Source organism: Camarhynchus parvulus, chromosome Z (assembly GCF_901933205.1).
Source record: "Camarhynchus parvulus chromosome Z, STF_HiC, whole genome shotgun sequence".
Classification (NCBI taxonomy): domain Eukaryota; kingdom Metazoa; phylum Chordata; class Aves; order Passeriformes; family Thraupidae; genus Camarhynchus; species Camarhynchus parvulus.
This window is the reverse complement of record NC_044601.1, coordinates 9,475,267-9,495,620: the sequence shown is the minus strand read 5'-3', so window position 1 is coordinate 9,495,620 and position 20,354 is coordinate 9,475,267. Positions and strand designations below refer to the sequence as shown.

Sequence of the window (20,354 nt, the reverse complement as noted above, 5' to 3'; positions counted from 1 at the left end):
AATGGAAATAAAAGCGGTTAGCTTGCTGTTTTCTTTTTCAGCCCATATTTAGGTACAGAGTCTATATTTAGATGTCAGCTATAGAACTGATCTGTAACCATTCCTGGAGTGCTGATTCTGTTTTGGCAGGAGCTGAGGTACTCAGCAGTGCTGGTGATTGATTCTGGGAGGCCAGCTGGACAACTTGGCTGGATGTGGACCCTGCTCATGCAGCATCATCACGGTGTAAATCACGAGAATCAGTGGAGTTACTTGATTTCAGAAATGCCTGGGAAAGGAAAAAAAAAACCAAACAAGTTCTTTGAGAGCTATTCAGACCACATTCAACTGCACACAGACAGATTAGCTTTCAGAATCAGGTGTCCAATTGCCCATTGAATTTTTTGGAAACAGCAAGGCTGACTTTCTAGAGAGCCCATATTAAGCATATTAGAAAACAAATTTCAGCAACTAAATTCAGTGCCAGTGATGACATGACAAGAATGGTCCAGTCATGTTGAATCACTTTGTATCTCCACACAAACATAGCTTTATTGCCATATACTTAAACCAAAGGCAGCATTCATTTTAAAAAATCAAATTTTGAACTGTTATGCTGTAGGAAATCTGGGATAATTCTGCTTAAATCAGTGGAATGGAACTGAACAGATTTACAGCCTGGCAAAATTTACTCCTAAATCTAAGTGGAACTAATCTATGCACATGGGAGTCGCTAGGAGTATGCCAGACAGCTAGATTTATAGAAACAAAGATGGGAATTGAAGCAGGAAAATACTCCATTAACCTCTGATGTAAAGGAACTTTAAAGATGGATGTATAGTTACAGGAGGACTGCTACTATGTTTCATGCCTAAGTCTCTCCTATTTGAAAAGTTTAGGATATTTTAAAGTCAAGTAGGCCCTGTGTTCACAGAGTAGAATTCCCTCAGGGTGTGAATCGTCCCTCAGCGTGTGTGTACAGCCCCGGGCAGACAGAGAGCCAAAGCAGTAATTCAAACTTCTGAACATTGTAATAATTCAAATAATAAACGGGTTGAAACAGAGTGTCACTTTCAAACTGCTTTAGTGCAGATGGTCTTTTTCTTAATTCCCAGCCCTGTCGTTAGTGAGCTGAGCTTATTGAACTCCTTGCCAATTCTGTTAAGAGCAGATGGAGTGAAATGGGATAAAGGCAATATTTCAGTGCAGCTCCCATGCATCAGCTCCCCTCCAGATGCCATTATCGACATGCATTTTACATCTCCACAGCTCTTGCCATCAGCAGGTAGAATTATAAAGAGGTTGAGCATACTTGGCTTGAATGTCAATAATCAATAAGGACGCTCCTCTGGCTTAATAAGGATAAATTGTTGCCCTTGAAACAGCACACCATTCCAGCAGTCAGAGTGAACTGAGGTGACTTCCTCGACATCTGTACTAACTCCAGGTGTCTGTGCCACCCTGTGTGTGTGTACACAAACACTTCTGTTATGTATTTCTCTGACTGTTCCCTAACACTATGGATTCTCTTGTGTATGTCCTGCAATAATGTATTAAATTAATAATCTTGAGTGCTTCCCCTTAAAAGCTCATTTCTTCCACATCAGGCAGGCTTTTTTTTTATTTTAAAGACGTTAATTACAAACTCTGTCTTTATAAAAGGGTCCCAGTTTCCCTTTCTAAAGCCTGCTGACAGAACATGATAGGTGATATTTTCAGAGTTTCCTGCTGTGTGTGGATCATCATTGCCTCTAAAGCCCGTGATCAAATTCTGTCCAGCTTTAGTGAGGGTAGATAGGCCTCAGTGCAACAGAACTAAATTACTTCTAAGTGCTTAAGAAATGATCCTACTCCTATGGGAAGCAGCTATTACATTTATAGAAAGCATGAATGTTCAGATCATACAAAAATATGTAATACATAAGCACAGCTAACATCATGATCAATGATTCTGTGGAGACTTCATTTTTGATAACAGAGCATTTAGTCAAATATTGCTCTTTCTCACAGTGTTTTAATAACAGCAATCCTTGGTTGTTACCAACATTTCTGATCTGTTATTGCCAACAGTCCTTATATGGCTCCACGGCCATCCAGCTATCAGTGTTTGAGACATACACATTACCCTTTTATCTTCTGGGAATGGGAGCTCCAAAAGGATCTCACTTTGAACCCTTGTTCCGAGGGTCACAAGAGAGTGGGCTGTAGTTATGGTAATCTTCCACCATGGGCAAAACTCACATGGGTAGCTTTTCTTGAAAGTTCAACAACAAAAATATTGTTTCGCTTGGGTTATTATTCAGACTAGAAAAATAAGTTTCCAAGGCTGTTAGTGAAAAAACAAATGCTCATTAGACAGCAGAGTTTCTGGGAACAGACAGTGTCTCTGATATCTCAGCTGAGGTGCAGCTCATCAAGGCTGAGGCTTAATGAGCATTTCTCAGCTCAGTGCAGCCAGAGGAGGGGGAGGGATGCACCACCACAATCCTCCCCATGAGTGAAGTCAGCTTCTCTGGGTCTCTGCACCACTGAGTGCAGGAATGATCCCTTTCCAGGGTGGGAGCTGGGTGTGTGTCAGTCATGCTGAGCCCCACAGTGCCAGTACAGGGTCCCCAAAGCACTCAGCTGTGTAGCACTCTCTGTGGTCTGGGACTAGACACCCATGTTTCAATGTTTCTCATGTAATTTTTAACCTTCTCTTTCTTTCGCTTTCCTTGGCAGATTTTTATTGGTGAGATATCCATGTATTTCATAAAGTCAACCCGAGAAACCCTCATTATTCAAGAGAAAACTATTTTGACTGGAGAGTGCTGTTACCTGAACCCACTGCTTCGAAGAATAATACGTTTTATAGGTAAGCATCCTGTGCACTCCAAGCTTGGACCCTGCTTGCACCAAACCAGGACAAAACATGCTGACAAAGTACATCACGAAATTAATTAAGCTGTGAAATCTTTGCAGGCATCTTCCACCTTAGAGGGATAGTCCCCTCAGGATTTCCAAGGTAACTTTCAAAATTTGCCATATCATGCTGGCTGGAGCTGGTTTAGATCATATTCTGCTGAGCTTAAAGCTTTTTTTGAGACCCTTAAAGAAAGGTTTTACCAATCAATTCCTTATATGAATAAATCCATCATTGCTAGTTTATGCAAGCTACCTATTTTAGTTACAAATTTGTCCTCACCAGCTCATCTATTTGGCATTTTTCTTTTCAGCTCTAATTTTAACATCCATAGCTCTGCCACATAATGTTCAGCTGAGCACAGCGTAAAAAGCCCAGAGCTCACTTCAAAATAATAATATTCTTTTCATTGTATTTGCTTTTTCTTAGAGCTTTCATTGAGTTAATTGCTGAGAAATGAAGTTCTGTCATTAAACCATTAGGAAGTTGCTTTTTATGGTGCTTGCAAACTGCTTTACCTTCTTCACACTGTTGATGAGTCCCAAGTTCATGCGTGGGATGGGATGTCTGGCTGATGGCATGGGCCAGTGGCTCCTCAGAATGCTCCCCGCTGGCCAAGAGGGGCTTTGCCATCACAGCCCTGCCCTCCTTGTACACTCTCAGAAGTGAAGCACCCTCACACACTGCCTCTCACAGAGAGCTGAGCCCAAATTCATGGTCTGATTTAGAACAAGCAGTAGAGGGAAAAAAGCTGAAAGTATCTGGGGCGCTCCGTCACTGCTTAATTTCTGAGCTTTGCCTGGAATGAAAATGTCTGCTGTGGCTGTGGCAGGCCTTGTGTCGCTTCCATGGAGCACATCCCTGGCTGCAAGCAGGGATACTTCCTCAGAGCACAGAGCTGAAGGTGCTGGCATATTCGTCATCAGCAAATGTGTGCTGCAAAGGAGGAAGAACCATGGTTTTTCTTCTCCTTCAGCTCTCTCTGTGCCTCCTGCTTTATGCATGGAAGGTAGGGAGTGAAATGTGCCTTCTGCCACCACAGAGGTGGAAACAAACCACCTGTGTTTTGTTACTTGCGTCTGTGTGCTGCTGGGGGAACAGAAAGACACAGAAATTTAATCAGAAGTAAAACACCCTTGAACTTCACATAACCTCTGGGATATATTGATGGGCAGCCATTAAGAGAGAAGCAGGGTACCAGTGTCCACTGGACCACTCAGGGCTTTTTGACTGTTCCAGCACATTTGGCATGTTGCAAAGTCCCAATGAAGCACTCTTGCCTATGGGGTCAACACTAGAAGTCCTTAGATCATGGAGGCTGAGTTCTTGCTCAGTATGTTTTCTTACAGTTGGCTTTATTCTTAAACATGCTGTTGTTTCTCTTCTGGTGGAAGAGAAGAGGGTAGCAATGATACAGTGGACTCTCAGAGAGTAGTAGGACATAAACCGTGCTAGGGAAATGATTCTTGGCTTTGCCAGCTGTGTTTATTTTTCTGAGAAAAATGAAATTAATATTATTAGAAAAGGCTTGAAGTCTTTGCCTTGTCTTAAACTACACTGTGTGCTTGTTTTCTTCTGAAACCTTTTCCCTGCCTCTGCAGTGAAATGAGAGAAGTAGAATTTGTTGGATGAAATAATTTATGAAAGGAACTGAAGATAACTGCATGTTTTTTCATTTTTCATTTCACCTGTGTTTTGAAAACAGGGCATGGACTGAGCAGCTGTACCCTGTGCCTGGATGATCCAGGGAAGTTAGCTCCATACTTAGCCCACTCCAAAATGAAGCTTCCCAGGTGCTTGGCTGTGCAAAGACAACTAGGTTGCTTGTACATGGATTTCTCTGTGCCTTCTCTTGATAAACTTTAGGGCCAAAAGTTACAGAGCTGACTAACTAAGTTCTCTTGCAAGTAAGTTATCGTCCCTAGCAAGCAGTCTGGCTTGTTGCAAAAAAAGTTTTCTGCCAATTTAGTTTTGGTATCTAGAGGTTTGAACAAGTCTTAATGAGTACCTGCAAAAACCAGTTACTTAACTCCTTGGAAAATTGCCTTGTAAGGCATTACAGTTTATATTATTCCAAAGAATGAGAAAAATCCTGCCATGTGTCTAGATTCTCATGTGTCAGGAAAAATGAACACTACTGTCAGACCCTGCAAGGCACATCATGGAGAACATTGAGAGTTGCCAGTCCCAAATTTTAGGAGTGCAAAGAGGCCTTTTCTCCACACACCCTCCCCCCCCAAACTCTGTAATGGAAGTTGCTGGGAAGAGATGGGATTTTAAGAATTGTTGTCTAAATGTGCTTTCCACAAAACAAGCAGAAAGCTGTACATACTTCACTGAATGTTCATTTATATTTTGCAAGAAAAGAGACACAAAAAGGGAAACTTTAGGCTGTCTTTTGGTCTATGAAATACAAGGATTCTTGTAATGTAATATCCTTTGGATCTTCTGGTTGCTGGATTTGAGCTTTTCTGCTCTTACTTCTCCTTCGGGTATACGGAATTAAGGACTTTTTTGCACTTTGAAAGCAGAGCAAAACAAAAAACCGACAGCTTTTCTGGAATGCTAACAAAGTCCTGTGTTTCTTCTCTGTTTTTTTCTTCCTATCTTGTTTACTGTGCTCTCTGTTGATTCTCTCCTTGTTTTCCTCAAGGTCTCAGCGCATGTCTGTTTCTAAGAGCCTCCCCTCCTGAGTTTAGTCGAGACTCTGAATGTTGAGCTTTGTATTAAATCTCTCCCTGATACTTTGTCTACATGAAGCAGAGCCACAATTTCTTCTTGCTTCCTGGCCCAGACACGAATCCTTCATGCTGATTGACATTTGCTTTTGTGGCAAAAGACTGCCTCTCACCTTGCTGCAGTGTATATCAAGTCCTGTATCACGGCCTAGATTGGTGAAACCTGCTATGTTCCCTATATTTAGAAAAACACTTACTTTATCAGTGAAAAAAAGCTGGCTTAGCTTGGAAACATCAGACTTTGAAGTATGCTTCAATTTTCTCCATCTTCCTCTTTATCTTTTACAGCTGCTTTTTTTTTTTAAGGTTTTGAGATCAAACTAGTGATGTGGAATTGCTTCAGAATAGTTTTTTCTAATATATTGCTGCTGCACTGCTTTACTTTAGGCACATCCTCCCTCCTCCCTCCTCTCCCCACCCTTCCCAGCAGTTCTGTCATCAGTTTTTGATGCCAAAACTTGCTGTTTGTGTGCTGAACCTTTGAGAAACTAATTGTTAAGGGTGGCTGTTTCCTGGGCCTCTGCCTCTTCTCCCTGTCTCCCAACTTGAGCATACACAGCCTTTTGTATATTTACTCATTCTGTTTTGTAATTTCACATTCAGCACTCCGTTAACATCGTTCCGCCTTGCATTTGCGCCTGTGTTCTACTTAATCCTTTGTATTGCAAATAGAGGTTATAAAATATTTTAGTGAATGGTTTCAGTCAAGGTTTTAGTCTTTTTATGTGCAGCTGCTATCATACCCCCGGATCAGGGACTCAGACCTCCCTGACCCAGTCTGACAGGGTGAGTATGGTATGTATTGTGTTGCATTTCATTATATTAGGTTTCTAATCCATGTGATTAAGTTGTCTACCTGCGAAGCCCTGATAACATGCAAGTAGCCCCTTTCTAGTTCAGATATCTAGAAATTCAGCATGCTTCATCAGCTTGTTACCAGTGGCTTTTTCTTCGGATGCGCATAATTTGCCGTTAACAAATGGTGCAGATCAGCTTCTGTTGACAACTTAATCTAAAGCATGGTGCCACTTCACAGTGGGCAGCTAAATAATTAAATTAGGGCTTTATTTCAGCAAATTAGGATTTTAGTTCAGCAAATAAAGGTTTACAAGATTTATGCACACGTTGAGTTTATTGTAACAGGATAGATATGCGCCAGAGCTCTGATGTCAATTCCCTGAGCAGCTGCATGAGACAGCTTACCTGACCTCGTCCTTCTGTCTGCCTTGCATCTGAAGTTCACTGTGAAACACTGCATATTCTGTTATTAACTGGCTGCCTTTCCATGGGGATTGAGCTGTATTTGGTGGTGTTGCCCCAAACCTAAACTGTTTGAACAACTGCAGATGTTATCAGTAAAGAATCTCCACAAAGAGGAACAGGTCACTCTGCTGGGGATACATCAGCCCTTACAGTTCTCTTTGATGCCAGGCTCTGAGCTGGCAGCTGCCTCCATGAAAACTGGTGGTTGTGAAAGCAGTGAGGAAGGAGGATACCCTGTACATCTGTCAGGAGGAGTCTTAAGCCTCCAGAGGACTTTTGCAATGGGAACTGAATATTTTCTGGAATGGTCAGACTCAGGAAGTTTTAGATCCCTGGAGTAGTGAGTTTTGTGGGGTTTTCAGTGGAAGACCATAGCCAGTCTTAGAACGAGGTTATGGGTGCTCAGAAGCTTGATGTTGAGCCTGTTCCTGATGCCATGGCAACAGGACAATAAAGTCCCCTGCAATCCCCATCTCTCCTGTTGTAAAATGGATTAATGATACAGGCCTCTTTTTACACACCCATTAAGATTAAATGAAGGGTGGTTTAGCAGAGTCTGAGTCACAGGTCTATAAATGTATGGCTTTATTGGATGCATAGGATTCTTACAGCAAAACATTCAAAAATGGGCTGAGGATCAGCACTCCCATAGAGCCCTGAGTCCTTCCAGGGACACTCTCCAATGAAACTCTAATCTTCCTTAAAAAACAGAGGGGTGGGAAAGGGGTTAGGTGTGTATGAGTGTGCATGTGAAATATGAACACTTTACAAGTAAGTTCGGTTAGGAGTGACAAATTCAGATAACTGGGACAGAGAGGAATGCCTAGATAAATATCCTTGGTAGAAAACATGATGATATGTTACTGAGGAGCTCAGCTTCTGATGTCTCATGAATCCTTCAGTGCATTGTTTCTTTTGCCACTTTATTTAAGGGTTTCATGATTTTTCCTTAATGAAGCCTTCTACTTCCTGATTCTTCTTTCCACCCACTGGCTTCTCACTTGTCTCTTCCCAATGTCTTTTCAGCTGCTGTTCTTCAAGTCCCAAGGGGGGGTTTTGTTGATTTTTGTTGTGGTGGTGATTTGGTCTTTTTTTTTCAAATCAGTGGCATTTTAAATGCCTCTAATAGTGAGAGTTTCCACGGAGACAACAAGCAGCTGCAGTGACTGATGTTAGATAGATTCAGGGTGGAAGAAGAGAGCTTGAACATAAATTGCAGGGAGGACAGAGGGTTCTACTGAGGGTACAGTGAGTGCAAAGAGCTGGATTCTTCTTCAGGGCAGATGCCTCTGTTAGAAAAAGCCATAGAGCTGGAGGTGGCAACACTGATGAACTGCCACAGAAGAAGCTTGATAGGAGATAGAGCATGAGAATAAGATGTGGGTCAGAGCTCAGACACCCAAGGTTCACTTAGGACTTTCTGACAGTTATTTAGAGGGATGTATAAGTGCAGAAATTAAAAATGAAGCATTCAAAATTGAAGCTGCTAAATACTTAGACTTTTCTGCCAAGGCAAGTGTTAGTTCAGGTGAGATGACACAGAAAAGTCAAGCTTCACCTCATCCATCCTCAGTATTTTTTAACAGGACTTTCCTTGTTTGTTCTTTTTCTCTTTTTTGGCTTGAACATTTAATTTGACTAAGGTCTTTCTCGCTGGAGGTAAAGATATGTTAAAATCTGATCTCTGTTTTCTTGGACTCTGGAGCAGATGAGAGAGTAGCAGGGAGTACAGCCTGCATCTTATATCTGGTCTAAGCTAGTATCTCTCCCAGTTACTTTCTGCTTATTGTTTTTCTTCTAGGCAGCTCCTTCCGCTCCTGAGACACAAGCAGAGCTGAGAGTAGTCAGTACAATGAGAAGTCAAGAGGCCTTTCCAGACATAGTTTCTGCTTCTTCTTTAAGGCTTCTTTTTGCAGCCAGACTATGTGACATGAGTGGCTGAGGGGAAAGATTGGCTTTTTGTAATTGCAATTAACCTTCATCCTTTCTGCTAGTGAGCAGCTGTAGGTCTGCCTCCCATGTGGCTTGCACTGTTCCCATACTTTCTCAGCATATGCCAAGTTCTGCGTTACAGTTCATCCCCAGGTTTTCTGGCCCAGAGTGAGGACACTGAAAAAAAGCACTTGCTGCTGAGCAGGATGACACCACCTCCCATTACACCTGGGTGCCAAAGTCTGGAATAACATGTCTTTTCCCATACTTTCTCTCTGACAGTATATCACAGACATGAGCTGTATGACCCTGAAGAGCTGGGGCTGCTTGCCCTTCCCATGAAGCCTTTCAGAGCAATTTGTCTGCCTCTAAAAAGCTGGCAATCACATCCCTGTATTTCTGTGCTCTGGTCAGTTAGTTTAGCTGCTGTAGGTCATTGAACAAATCCATTGAACCGATGGATTCCTGAGGTACAAAAACCATCAGGGGACTGTCCAGCACTGCCCAGGCATACTGGCATTACAGCCTTTAAATCAATTACAGCCAACCCTTGCTCCAAGAGACGTGAGGTGTAATCAGCCTGGGAGGGTCACATCCCTGCCAGCCAGACCCATTGCTGCACATGGCTGTGATTTTCACAGAGCACAGCTTGGCAGAACTGTGAGAGAGGAACTGCAGCAGACAAAATGCACCACAATCAGAATGTGACAAAGATTTCAGCCATGGCTTGCTCTGCTCTTCTCAGGTTACTGCAGGCCTCAGCAGCTGCATTTGGGCAGCCACTTTCTGTCCTACCAAATATTAAGAAAATGCAAGTTTTGAAACTTCTTTTCTTAATGGAGAGAAGCACCTTTGTATATATGCACTTCCTAGAGATTGAAATAGTTTTATGTAGCTCATGACTTTTTCCTGAAATGTCTTGGTTTTTGGCATGTAAGTACATGATAAAGAGCATGAACCAGACTGCCTGATGCTTAAATTTCCTCTAATTATTGTAAAGGCTGGGTAATAATCCTTGCTGTACTCCCTGTAATTTGCACAGCAGATCAGAAAGTTGCTATTTAAAGCAAGCTGTGCCAAAAAAAAATTAAAATTTTGACAGAGTGCTGTATATAAAACAAGATTCTTCTCTGTCATAACTTCAGCTGTTTCAGCAGGCTGAAAAGATACCCTTCTGACTTTTTCCTTTGAACTTTCTTGTGCACTGACTAATGTAGGTGAGAAGTTCCTGATGGCTGTGGAAAACCATGGACTTGAAATATTACCAGAGGGATAAAGGAAATAAAGGAGCAGTCTTTGTGCTCTCCTTTTAAGCACACTTAGCAAGATAAATGGGAGGAAAACTGTCACATCATTGAAAAGGCAGCGGCCAGTCCTGCAGTCTAAAACCAGAGGAAGGCAGCCTCCTTCTTTGGCCACCACCAGCTTTTTTAATCCATGATCACGTCCTAGTTCATTAATAATAAATAAAAATAAACATACATTAAGAATAGTACTGTGTGATGCTCCTCACTGACCTTGGGGAAGGATGGTGAGGAGGAACAGTTCTGCATTCCTGCAGCCACTCCAGGCTGTTTCCCAAGGGAAAGGCTGTTCCCATCAGTACCCCAGCAAGGGATCTGTGCCACAGCGACACCAAACCATCTCTCTAACTGACTGGCACAGGCAAACCCCACTCAACACTTGTACAACATGTGCATTTTAGTTACAGTTTAATTGTCTGTTACTGTAGCTAGATGCTGCATTATTTTGAGTCCCTCATATTTTTTGTGTCTCAGACTAGAGCAGCCTTTTAATCTGTTGGGTTTTTTTAAACTCAGTATAGATAAGCAGTGAAGATGTTACAATCATGGTGGTGCCAGCTCTTAAGATTTTATCACAGCTTTCCTAAGATTATTTCCCTCGAGCTCCAGCTCTTGGTCATATTTAAATACAAAACAATCTCAGATAATTTAATGACTTTTGCTTACAGAGCTACAGAGGAGAGAAAGCAAAACTGCATGACCCTCAATATCCCTACATCAGAAGTCAGTATTTATTTGCTCTATGTTTTTAGAACATAGAACAACCTTTAATCAACCTTAGTGATGAGAAGGGGAAGAGGAGACCTGATTTAATCTTTCAGAACATTTGGGTTTGGTAATTTTGCAAACCTGCTGTTCTGTACCTTTGGTATGTAGGCATAGCATGCATCTGAAAGATCCTCATATGTTCATAGCAGCTGTAGCAGGTATTGATAACACAAGGGAAGTCAGTGAAGGATGTGACAACTGCAGTATTGATCAAGAGATGCTTCACAACCCTGGAAAAGTTCCTGCATTCAAGTGAATACTTCATCTCACAGGTTATGTGCTCCTGGTGACATGAGCTGAATTGCATCTGTCTTCCAGAGCAAAGAAAGCATTGGGTTGCTTCCAAAAGTACATGCCAAATATTGCTAAGTCAGGATTGTAAATTTTCACCATAAAGGTGGCAAATAGTCAAAATCCAAAAGGTACTTAATCCTACGTAGTTACGTTAGATAAGAGAAGTATTGTGTCTCAGCACTACACTGCTCTTTCAGGTGCAGAGATCCCATTTTTTGTCACAGACTTGTTGTAAGTACATGACACTACTCTCATTATGTTTCTCCCTCGTAGGTGTAGTGACATTGTCTGAACCTGCTTGAATAATCACTATTTTTAACCTTTCCTCACAGGAGTGTTTGCATTTGGACTTTTTGCCACTGACATCTTTGTAAATGCTGGCCAGGTTGTGACTGGGAACTTGGCTCCGTACTTCCTGACCGTCTGCAAACCCAACTACACTGGGAACGACTGCAGGGCCCACCACCAGTTCATCAACAATGGCAACATCTGCACGGGGGATGTGGAGGTGATTGAGAAGGCCAGGAGATCCTTTCCATCCAAACATGCTGCTCTGAGCATCTACTCAGCTTTATATGCCACGGTGGGTGCCAGTGATGACTGCTGGCTTGCATGAGAGGTTTCTGTATTTTCTAGATGGGGCATTTTTCTTACAATGGATTTTTCGAAATAAAGAGGGTTGTTTTGGGGCCAGCTTTTTTCTTTATCACTAGGGCAAGATCCCCTTCTGTCTCCATTTTACCAATGCTTGTATAAGTAAATGAAGTGCTCATTGATTTTGAGGCACTGCATGTGGAGGCATGAGGTCCTAAACTTGTCTTTGCTGCTGATCTTCTAATTCAATTTTCTCTTCTCCCTGCCCTTGTCTCATGAGCATTAAAATGAAGCTGATCCTTAAACAGCTTCTGGGTTGCTACATTTGTTCACATGCCATGCGTTGTTGAACATTTGAAATTTAAATTTTGCCCTTTCAATAGAGGTCTGAACTTAGGCTGAATTTTGCTTCTCTTGTTTAGGACCTGAACTCACATTGCAACGAGGGTTCTAATAAAAGTCAGAATTTTGTTGTTATCACAGAGAAATGGACCCCAGCTGACACACTGACAAGGTGACACTGCCATGCAGACAGGAAGGAAATTATGAAGTCTGATGAAACAGATCAACTGCTCCTTTGAGTTCTCTGGTTAAAGTTTCTGTGATTTTTAAAAACTAATCCAAGAATCTTACTAACAAAGCAGAAAACCTTGGTGGTTTTGCCACAAAGATCCAAAGACTTAACCTGGTTCTGATCTCAAAATGCATTAACCTAGGTCTTTTCTCTCCCTATAGCTTGAGTCCGAGTAGTGTCAGAGTCTGTCTGTTGGTTGTAAGTATGCAAGAAAAGCCTTAAAGTTATTAAAGACAGGGTATTTACTGAGTATTTTGCCCAGTGCTCCTGGTAGCAGATAAATGAAACACCACATTATTACTTCTAGAATTAAGAGTCCACCCACTGCTGTTTCAATATCCATCTGTTGGCACTGCATGTTGTGTGAATAATGATGGGGAAATAAAACTGTAACTCCTTTGATCAGGATTTGTTGGGAAATGTTTGGAAAGCCTGTAACATTTTGTGCACATTACTTCTGAACAATGTGCAACCCTGTGTGAAATACAGCCCACAATATACTAAGCATGGTTCTGGCAGCTGTTTGCACCATCATAAACTCTTAGGTGGAATTTCCAGGGTCGGGCTTGGTCCTGGTTCTGTCCTAAGCTAATTACATCCTTTCATGGACTTTCCCCTGCCCAGCCTCCTTTGTTTCCTAGGAGGGCAAATTTTCTACAACAGGCTGACTTCTACAGCTGAAGGGTAACGTTTTTCTTCCTGAGCCTAAGCCCCAAGTAGTTTAGTATTTCTGAGCTCTAGTTTTCCAGGAGTATCTTATGGGCCGGCACTTCTCACATTGGAAGATGTCAGATAGAGCCAGGACATTGAACTCCTTCTGAGCCATAAGGTCATGGAAGTTTGACGTTAAAGCATTTCAGCCCACAGTCCAATTTCAGCCCAGTTCTCTGCCAGAAGTCACCTTTTAGAACTAAAAATGTGTTTTCTTGTCTTTTCTTTGTCTGTCAGCTGGGAATAACATGAGCATTACACAGGAAATTCATTGTTCGTATCCAGCTTTGCTTAATAACTGTGCTGTGCACAGATTTTTGAGAAGTCTCTTGCTGATTCTAATATGCATAATAATATGGCCTACTGAACATAAAACACAGGTTATTTGCTTAGTAATAGTCGTGTTTTGCATAAAGCTGAAGAACTGAACCATGGAGCAAGAAAAATAGAACAGGTACAACATAAGGAGGCTGGAGAATGGTTCTCGTTTTATAAAATGTCTTATGAGGTCTGGCAGTCTTCTCCCTTCACTGCACCTCAAATATCCTGTGCAGGTGTCTCACTTGTTCATTACTCTGCTACTGAAAACACTCCCACTGTGACTGGTTTGGCTTTGTGGGGTTTTGGTGTTTGTTTTTGTTTTTTTATAATCTGGGGTTTATATTTAATCAACTAGACTTTTCTTTGTCACCCTCTAAAGAAGTTGAGGAAAACCCAAAGCATCACTTCTGTGATCTCTGCAGGTGGAAATGAATCTTGTCTGCCTAAAGTCGAGGAAAGAGAAAAGTGCTGGCAGCCCTGGCTTCCACACTTATAAAAAAATAAGAATGTCATCTAAAGAAGTTTTATCAGCCTCCCAGGAAGAGATGGCAGTCACTGTACCTAGTGCAAGCTGCTATGCACTCACGTGAATTTAAGTTCTTTTCCGATTAAAAAGAAATGGTTAGAAAAAGAGATCACCATTCCTGGTTCCAGCATGAATCCAGCTGATAGGATGTCAATCCTGGTTTCAGCATCAATCCACCTGCCGAGCCCATGAGATGTCCAGGGTCCTGGGGGCACTGCCTGGGCTTGGAAGGATGCCTCTTTATGGGCAGGTTTCCTCACCCCAAAGATGTGTTTCTCACTTTCTCTGTTAATTTATTATCATGTGCAGTCCATTCTGCCAGTCTTTCTGGAAATGGGTGGAGGGCTTCAGGGGTCTTGGGTAGTTTTAATCCCACCCTGTAGTCCATGTCCATTTCCTGTGCTATGTTGTGGTTGTTTGTCACAGAAAAATGCCAATCTCTGGCCCCTCTTCTCCAGCCAAAACTTGATATTTCTCATGGCCGTGTTAATAGCAACAATCTTTGGTTATTCCCAAACAACTCTTGCCTGTAATTTCCAACAGACCTTGGCTGGCTCCACGGCCGTCCATTTATCAGTGTTAGAGACATACACATTACCCTCTTATCTTCTGGGAGTCAAGAGCAGAAAAAGATCTCACTTTGGGCCTTGTTTAGATGACTCAAGAGAGTGGGAATTTTCCGTCATAGCCACAAATTCAGCCAGTAATTTCCTTTGAAGGTTTGTTTAAGAAAAATATGATAACAATCACTTGGGTTGTTATTCAGACAAGAAAAATAAGTTGCCAAGGCTGTTCATTAAAAAACAGGTGCTTGTCAGACACCTGTTAGATCTTGGGAACAGACAGTGTCTCTGACACTCTCAACATGGGCTTAGTCCAGGTGCAGTTTGTCAGGGCCGAGGCTTAATAAGCATTTCTCAGCTCATAGTGCAGCCACCACAATCCACCCCATGACTAAAGTCAGCTTCTCTGGGTCTCTGCTCCTAGACATGAAGCCTCCAAGTTTTGGAAATGCTGAATAGCAGAGGACACTACAGCAAATATCTGCTGCAACCCTGATCAATTCAAGGCCTTGGCACCATGAGCAGCTGCACTGAGCATTGTTGTCAAAGGCTCTGCTTCTCTTTTACTGCAGGAATCTCTATGGCAAAAGAAAACATTGGCCATAAAACTTCTAGGACATAGACTTTGTAATACTGGTATGAAATTTTTAATTCTCTAAGGAAAATACACTGTCACAAATCTCACTTTCTACTGAAGGGACAAGACAGATTTCTTCCACTCTTCCTTTCTCATTAAAGATATAATGTGCTCTAAATACCTGCATATATTTGCATATACATAAAAAATGCATATGTCTATTTTAAACTTGCAGACAAAAACCTCTCCTTATCTATGATTTTGTCTCTCTGAAAAAGATGGGAGAGGAATCACATGGGATAAATGCTGCTATCACACACTGCATATTGCTAAAGACATTGCTTGAGTCTACTGATAAGATCACAGCAAAAAAGCTGAACTGATAAATTTTATACTTAAATCGTGTGTAGTTTTTTTTTTTAATATGTTCTAGACATGATTTTATATTAATGTCTTTCCTCCTCTCTGGTTTCAACATTTAGAGTTTAGTAAATAAATTTACTCTATGGATGGCATTGTGGGAAATTTTAAAAAAAAATTGCTCTGTGTAGGAAACCAAATGTAAGTGGTTTTGACTGAGATTTTGGTCTCTTGCACAGAGCTCTGAAACCATGCTCTAAGTGTGGGTAAACACTGTGGGAATACTAAAAAAAATCTTGGCTTTTGGGCCTGGACAATAAAGATCAAGCTGCAGTGATTGGGAAGTGTGATCAGAGCAGAGAAGCTCTCCCAGTTATTTCTGAACATAGCATGTGACTTCGGGATGAACTGGAACCCACCTGCTGGGAAAAGAGTTTGTCTTGTTTCAAACCCTCGTCACGAGGGTTTAACAGATTTCCCTCAGCAATCTGTTCGCATCGTTGATTACCGTCCTTGCTAAAAATGTTCTTTTTACTACAAGTTTACATTTTATTGCCGAGACGTGTGAAACTCCAATTACAGATACTTCCCATCTGTGACAAAGAGAGCCCTCCCATGTGGGTAACCCAAATATCCAGCTTCATCTCACACCTGTAAGGAGACAAGCACGTGTGGGTTGTTCCCTGCAGCTGTGGTTCACAGCTGGCACAGCAGGACTGCATTCTTACTTTAAAGAGGTGATGGGTTTTCCTTGGGACGCTGCAAGCAGCAGTGGTGCTTCGGTGGGGAGCAGGAAAGCAATCTGGCTCCCTATTGCTCGATTGAATTGAGTAGAAGGAGTGCATAGGGTGAAAGGGTGGGTGGTAATTATTCACGCAGTGGCAGTGATTTGATTTTTTTTCCTGTGGTTTCCAAAGAACCTTAATGTGAGTTTTGGTGATAGGCGCAGCTTAACCTGCCAGCCAAGACTGGGGCAAGGTTGCCGCCTAGTGCTCACTGTTAGCTGTCAAAAGGCATCTGCTGCAGTCAGGTTCAGGTGTGAGAAACAAAGCAAGCAGCAACATCTCAAATTAGTAAAGCTTGGGAAATCACGTGGGCTTACATACTTGTTGTCTGAAAAGGATTTTAATGAATTGCTTTCCCATCAGGCTCAGTTTGCTTCATCTTTGTTATTTTGTGGCTCTGGCACTAATGACAGGCTGCTAACTGTGAGCCACATGTTTTTACTTTTGGTCAGAATGTATTAAGAAAATTCCCAATAAACTCCCAGAATCATGTGGGGCTCATTAAAAAATATTTGGAAACAGTGAAACTCCTTGCTCTGGAATTGCATTCTCAAAATCAACTTTGTTTTGAAAGAAATATCTTTCATACTGTGTGTTTCCTTTCATCTTGCAGGGGAAATGGCTGGAATGGTTTCTCTCAGTGTTCTCTGTTTCTTAAACTTAAAACTATCTAGGAAACTGGAGCAGTTAGCTCATACAGGTTCTAAGCACTCCATCTTCTGCACATTACAGTTTCTGCAAGAGTGTAAGCATGAACTCCTGAGTCCCTTGGCAACATTTGGCTGTGTGCATTCAGAGTGCGTGTTTGCCACCATATGAACTGGTGCTTGCAAAAATCAGTAAAGCTGAGCCTGTGCATAACTGCTCAGAAAAGGTCCAGTATGTAAATTACCTGAAACATCTTCCTCCATTTTCCAGTGCCGTTTTGTTTTTGGTTTTTTTTTTTTAATGAGACAGGGGGTTTGTCACATCTTTGATGATTTAGGATTTGTCCAGGTGGGAAAGAAAGATGCATTTCTGGTGGGACCCCTTTTTATTTTTGGTTTGTCCTTTCCTACAGATGTACATCACAAGCACAATTAAAACAAAGAGTAGCAGGCTAGCCAAGCCCGTGCTGTGTCTGGGAACCCTGTGTGCTGCCTTCCTCACTGGGCTAAATCGAGTGTCTGAGTATCGAAACCACTGTTCGGATGTGATTGCAGGCTTCATCCTGGGGAGTGCTGTAGCCTTGTTTCTGGTAAGTCCATCAGTCGTTCTGTGTTCCCTTTAAATATTTTTTTGGGGTTTTTCACCACAGTGAAAAAAAAAAAAAAAAACCCAAAATATTGTAATCACTTCTAGCCTGCAAGATCTAATTATAGCCCCATCTAATTCAAAGTATTATCAATGAAAATCCTAATATGAAATCAGGTTTATACTAATTGGTATGCATTTGGTAGCATTTCTACATTTTATATATTTCAATCATCTGAATTACTCTCCATGTTCTTACTTGATGTGTCCTGGAAAATGCTGCAAAAGGTGGTGTAGACTTCAATATCAAAAGGTGTGCTTGAGACTCCTTCTCTGTGTTGCAAAACCCCTCTGTGTGCCTTGTATTTGGCAAAAATGAGAGGTACAGGGTGTTTCTGGGGCTCTGAGCTGTGATCCTGGTTCTCCATTTTGTTCCAGACCATAAAAGAAGTGCAATAGAAAGGAAGGTCAGGATAAATTCCCTTGGAGATAAAACTACCTCCCTTTGCAGCTTCTAGAGACAAGCTGAAATTGTTGCCCCTTCACAAACATAGTAAAATATATCAAAGGCCTTCCCACAGAATCTAGGAAGATCATCTCTCCAGACTCGGAGTGTAACTGGCTCTCCTGTGGGCGGTGTGGTTTACATGTTTTGTTTGGTGAGATGTCTCATGCTGAGGATTTACTCACACAGCAAGCAGTCCAGGTCACTCTCACTACTGCCAAGAAATGTGCCTGGTTCCATTTAATCAAAATATGCTTCAAAACTATCCACCGCATAGCAACAGACACTTTATCCCTGTAATCAGGAGGGATTAGGTTTCAAAGATCCCTTAAATCTCGATTGTCCTGTCACTGATTTTTTTTTCTATTCTGTACTTGAAAAAGCATCAACAAACCTTCAAGCGTCATTTATTCCTGCACTCATTTCAGATAAAAAGATGTCTACAGCCTCTGACCTGAATCTCCTTGACTTTAATGTGAATAATTTGTCTGGTTCCTGCTGGGAAAGGCAGCTTAAATCTCACCCATGCAATTTAAGAGGCAGCTGCCCCATCTATCAGGCCAGGACAGTGTCTGTGCTCCCAGTACCTGTCGCTGGCAGTGATAGCCTGTCCCCAGCTGTATTTTGGCCTTGCAGACTTTCTGGCACCCTGCAAGTGTCACAAGCTGAATTTCAGAGTGGTGGAAGGGGTCTCCCCAGAAGGGTGCTGTCAGATCCCTGGCACAGATCCTGCTGGCACAGGACCCACCCAGGCTGCAGCCTGCTTCTTGCTCAGGTCTACGGCAGTGAAGGGGAACAGCCAGCAAGAAATCACTCCATCAGCAAATATGTCAACTCCTGTGTACCTTCTTTTTTCCATGTCCTCAAGCTCCCCACTGCTGTGCATGGTTGCTCTTACTGGCATCACCATCACCATGTGGGTGCTGCGACTCTGGTCATGCATAAGGGAGGGATTTGTGGGATAAACACCACAGCAGTGGTGCTGGAAGCATGCAGGAATGGTGCTAAATGGTGTCATCCAGATGTGAGGGAGGTTCAACCATCCACAGAGCTGTGTTCACTGTTTGGAAATGACAAAGTCAGAGTCTGAAGGGAGTATTTGGCCAGTAAAGGGCATCATTTGGGTAGTCTGTGGTTCTGGGATGATCAGGCATACATGGGGGTCTCTGCTGTGGCCAGTGTGAAATGTAAAAAGGCTGAGAACGGTTCATCACCAAGGCAGTCCATCATGCCCAGCTGTGCCAGTGACCACACTGCAGCCCAAGGCTGACATAGATGATGCCTTGAACGCAAACCCAGGTTAAATTCTTTCAGTTGTGCCCCACATGGTAATTCATTCCCCCTCCAGGTTTTTCCTGTGGAGGGAAAACACTGACCCCACTCTGGTTTTTTCCTGTATTGCACAGGGGATATGTGTTGTCCATAACTTTAAGGGCAGTCATGCAGCTCCCTCTAAACCGAAGCCTGAAGACCCGCGAGGAATGCCACTAATGGCTTTTCCCAGGGTGGAAAGTCCTCTGGAGACACTGAGTGCACAGGTACTGTAAATATCCTATCCAGACCATCACCAAGGATATTTTCTCTTGCATCAGAGTAAAAAAGTAGTTTTTTACCTGACCACACATGCCTCATTTCAAGCCCATTGAACAGACTGAATCTGCATCACAGCAGAGTTTGTTTTGAGGCATTTATCCCTGAAACTATCAAACACTGTAGATCTTCTGCCCCCACACGTCCATAGCTAAAGAAGTAGGATTTCACATGCCTCACAAACTTTTACTTAGAAGAATAGAAAACTGAGAGAAAAGTAAAAATAATTCTGCCTATTTACATTCCAGAAAACTTTTTGGGATTATGAAGGATTTACTCTCTCCTGAAGATAAACTAGTCTGTCCTCAAAAATATTACAGAGATTAGGTTTTTTATCCTTATTACTGTTCAGTATCTTCTAGAATAGGAAGAAATCATATACTTTTTTCTATCTCTAATTCATCAGAAGAAACATTATAGCATTCTTTCAAGCCTGCAAAAAATAGCTAGTGGGAATATCAACATTAATAGTGTTTCTGTTAAAACTACTAAATTTAAACGGCTTGTGTTGGCATAACTGCATCATACCCAGTCCTTTGAAAACAGACAAGTAAATGGAAGCTGCCAGAAATTCTAGGAAGGATAAACTGTAGTTGATGAGTTATCTGAAATACACTGGTGTAATTTATTTGGTCTTTAAATTGTACTTTCTTTATTAGATGGCCTGTCACACATGATGTGTGGCAAGATCAGTAGTGACTTTTGTTAAACTCTTTGTGAAATAAACTGAAAAGAGGAATTTTTTAAAAAAAATGGGAAAAATACTGTCTCTAATGTCTAGAAATACTTTGCTTAATTGAAGAGTAAATTTTGATTAGGCAAGGATTTACAGGAA

General features: G+C 41.9%; 1 protein-coding gene across 5 annotated transcripts in view; it reads left to right on the top strand.

Annotated features, from left to right (window-relative positions):
* The window catches only part of PLPPR1 (phospholipid phosphatase related 1), a 120,460-nt gene that overhangs the window by 98,139 nt on the left and 1,967 nt on the right, over window positions 1–20,354 (top strand). For all 5 annotated transcript variants that reach the window (XM_030968430.1, XM_030968431.1, XM_030968435.1 and 2 more), the window contains 4 exons: window positions 2,701–2,833; window positions 11,513–11,763; window positions 17,252–17,428; window positions 19,336–19,467. In XM_030968430.1, the coding sequence (XP_030824290.1) occupies window positions 2,701–2,833; window positions 11,513–11,763; window positions 17,252–17,428; window positions 19,336–19,467 (693 nt within the window). The remainder of the gene's footprint in view (window positions 1–2,700; window positions 2,834–11,512; window positions 11,764–17,251; window positions 17,429–19,335; window positions 19,468–20,354) is intronic.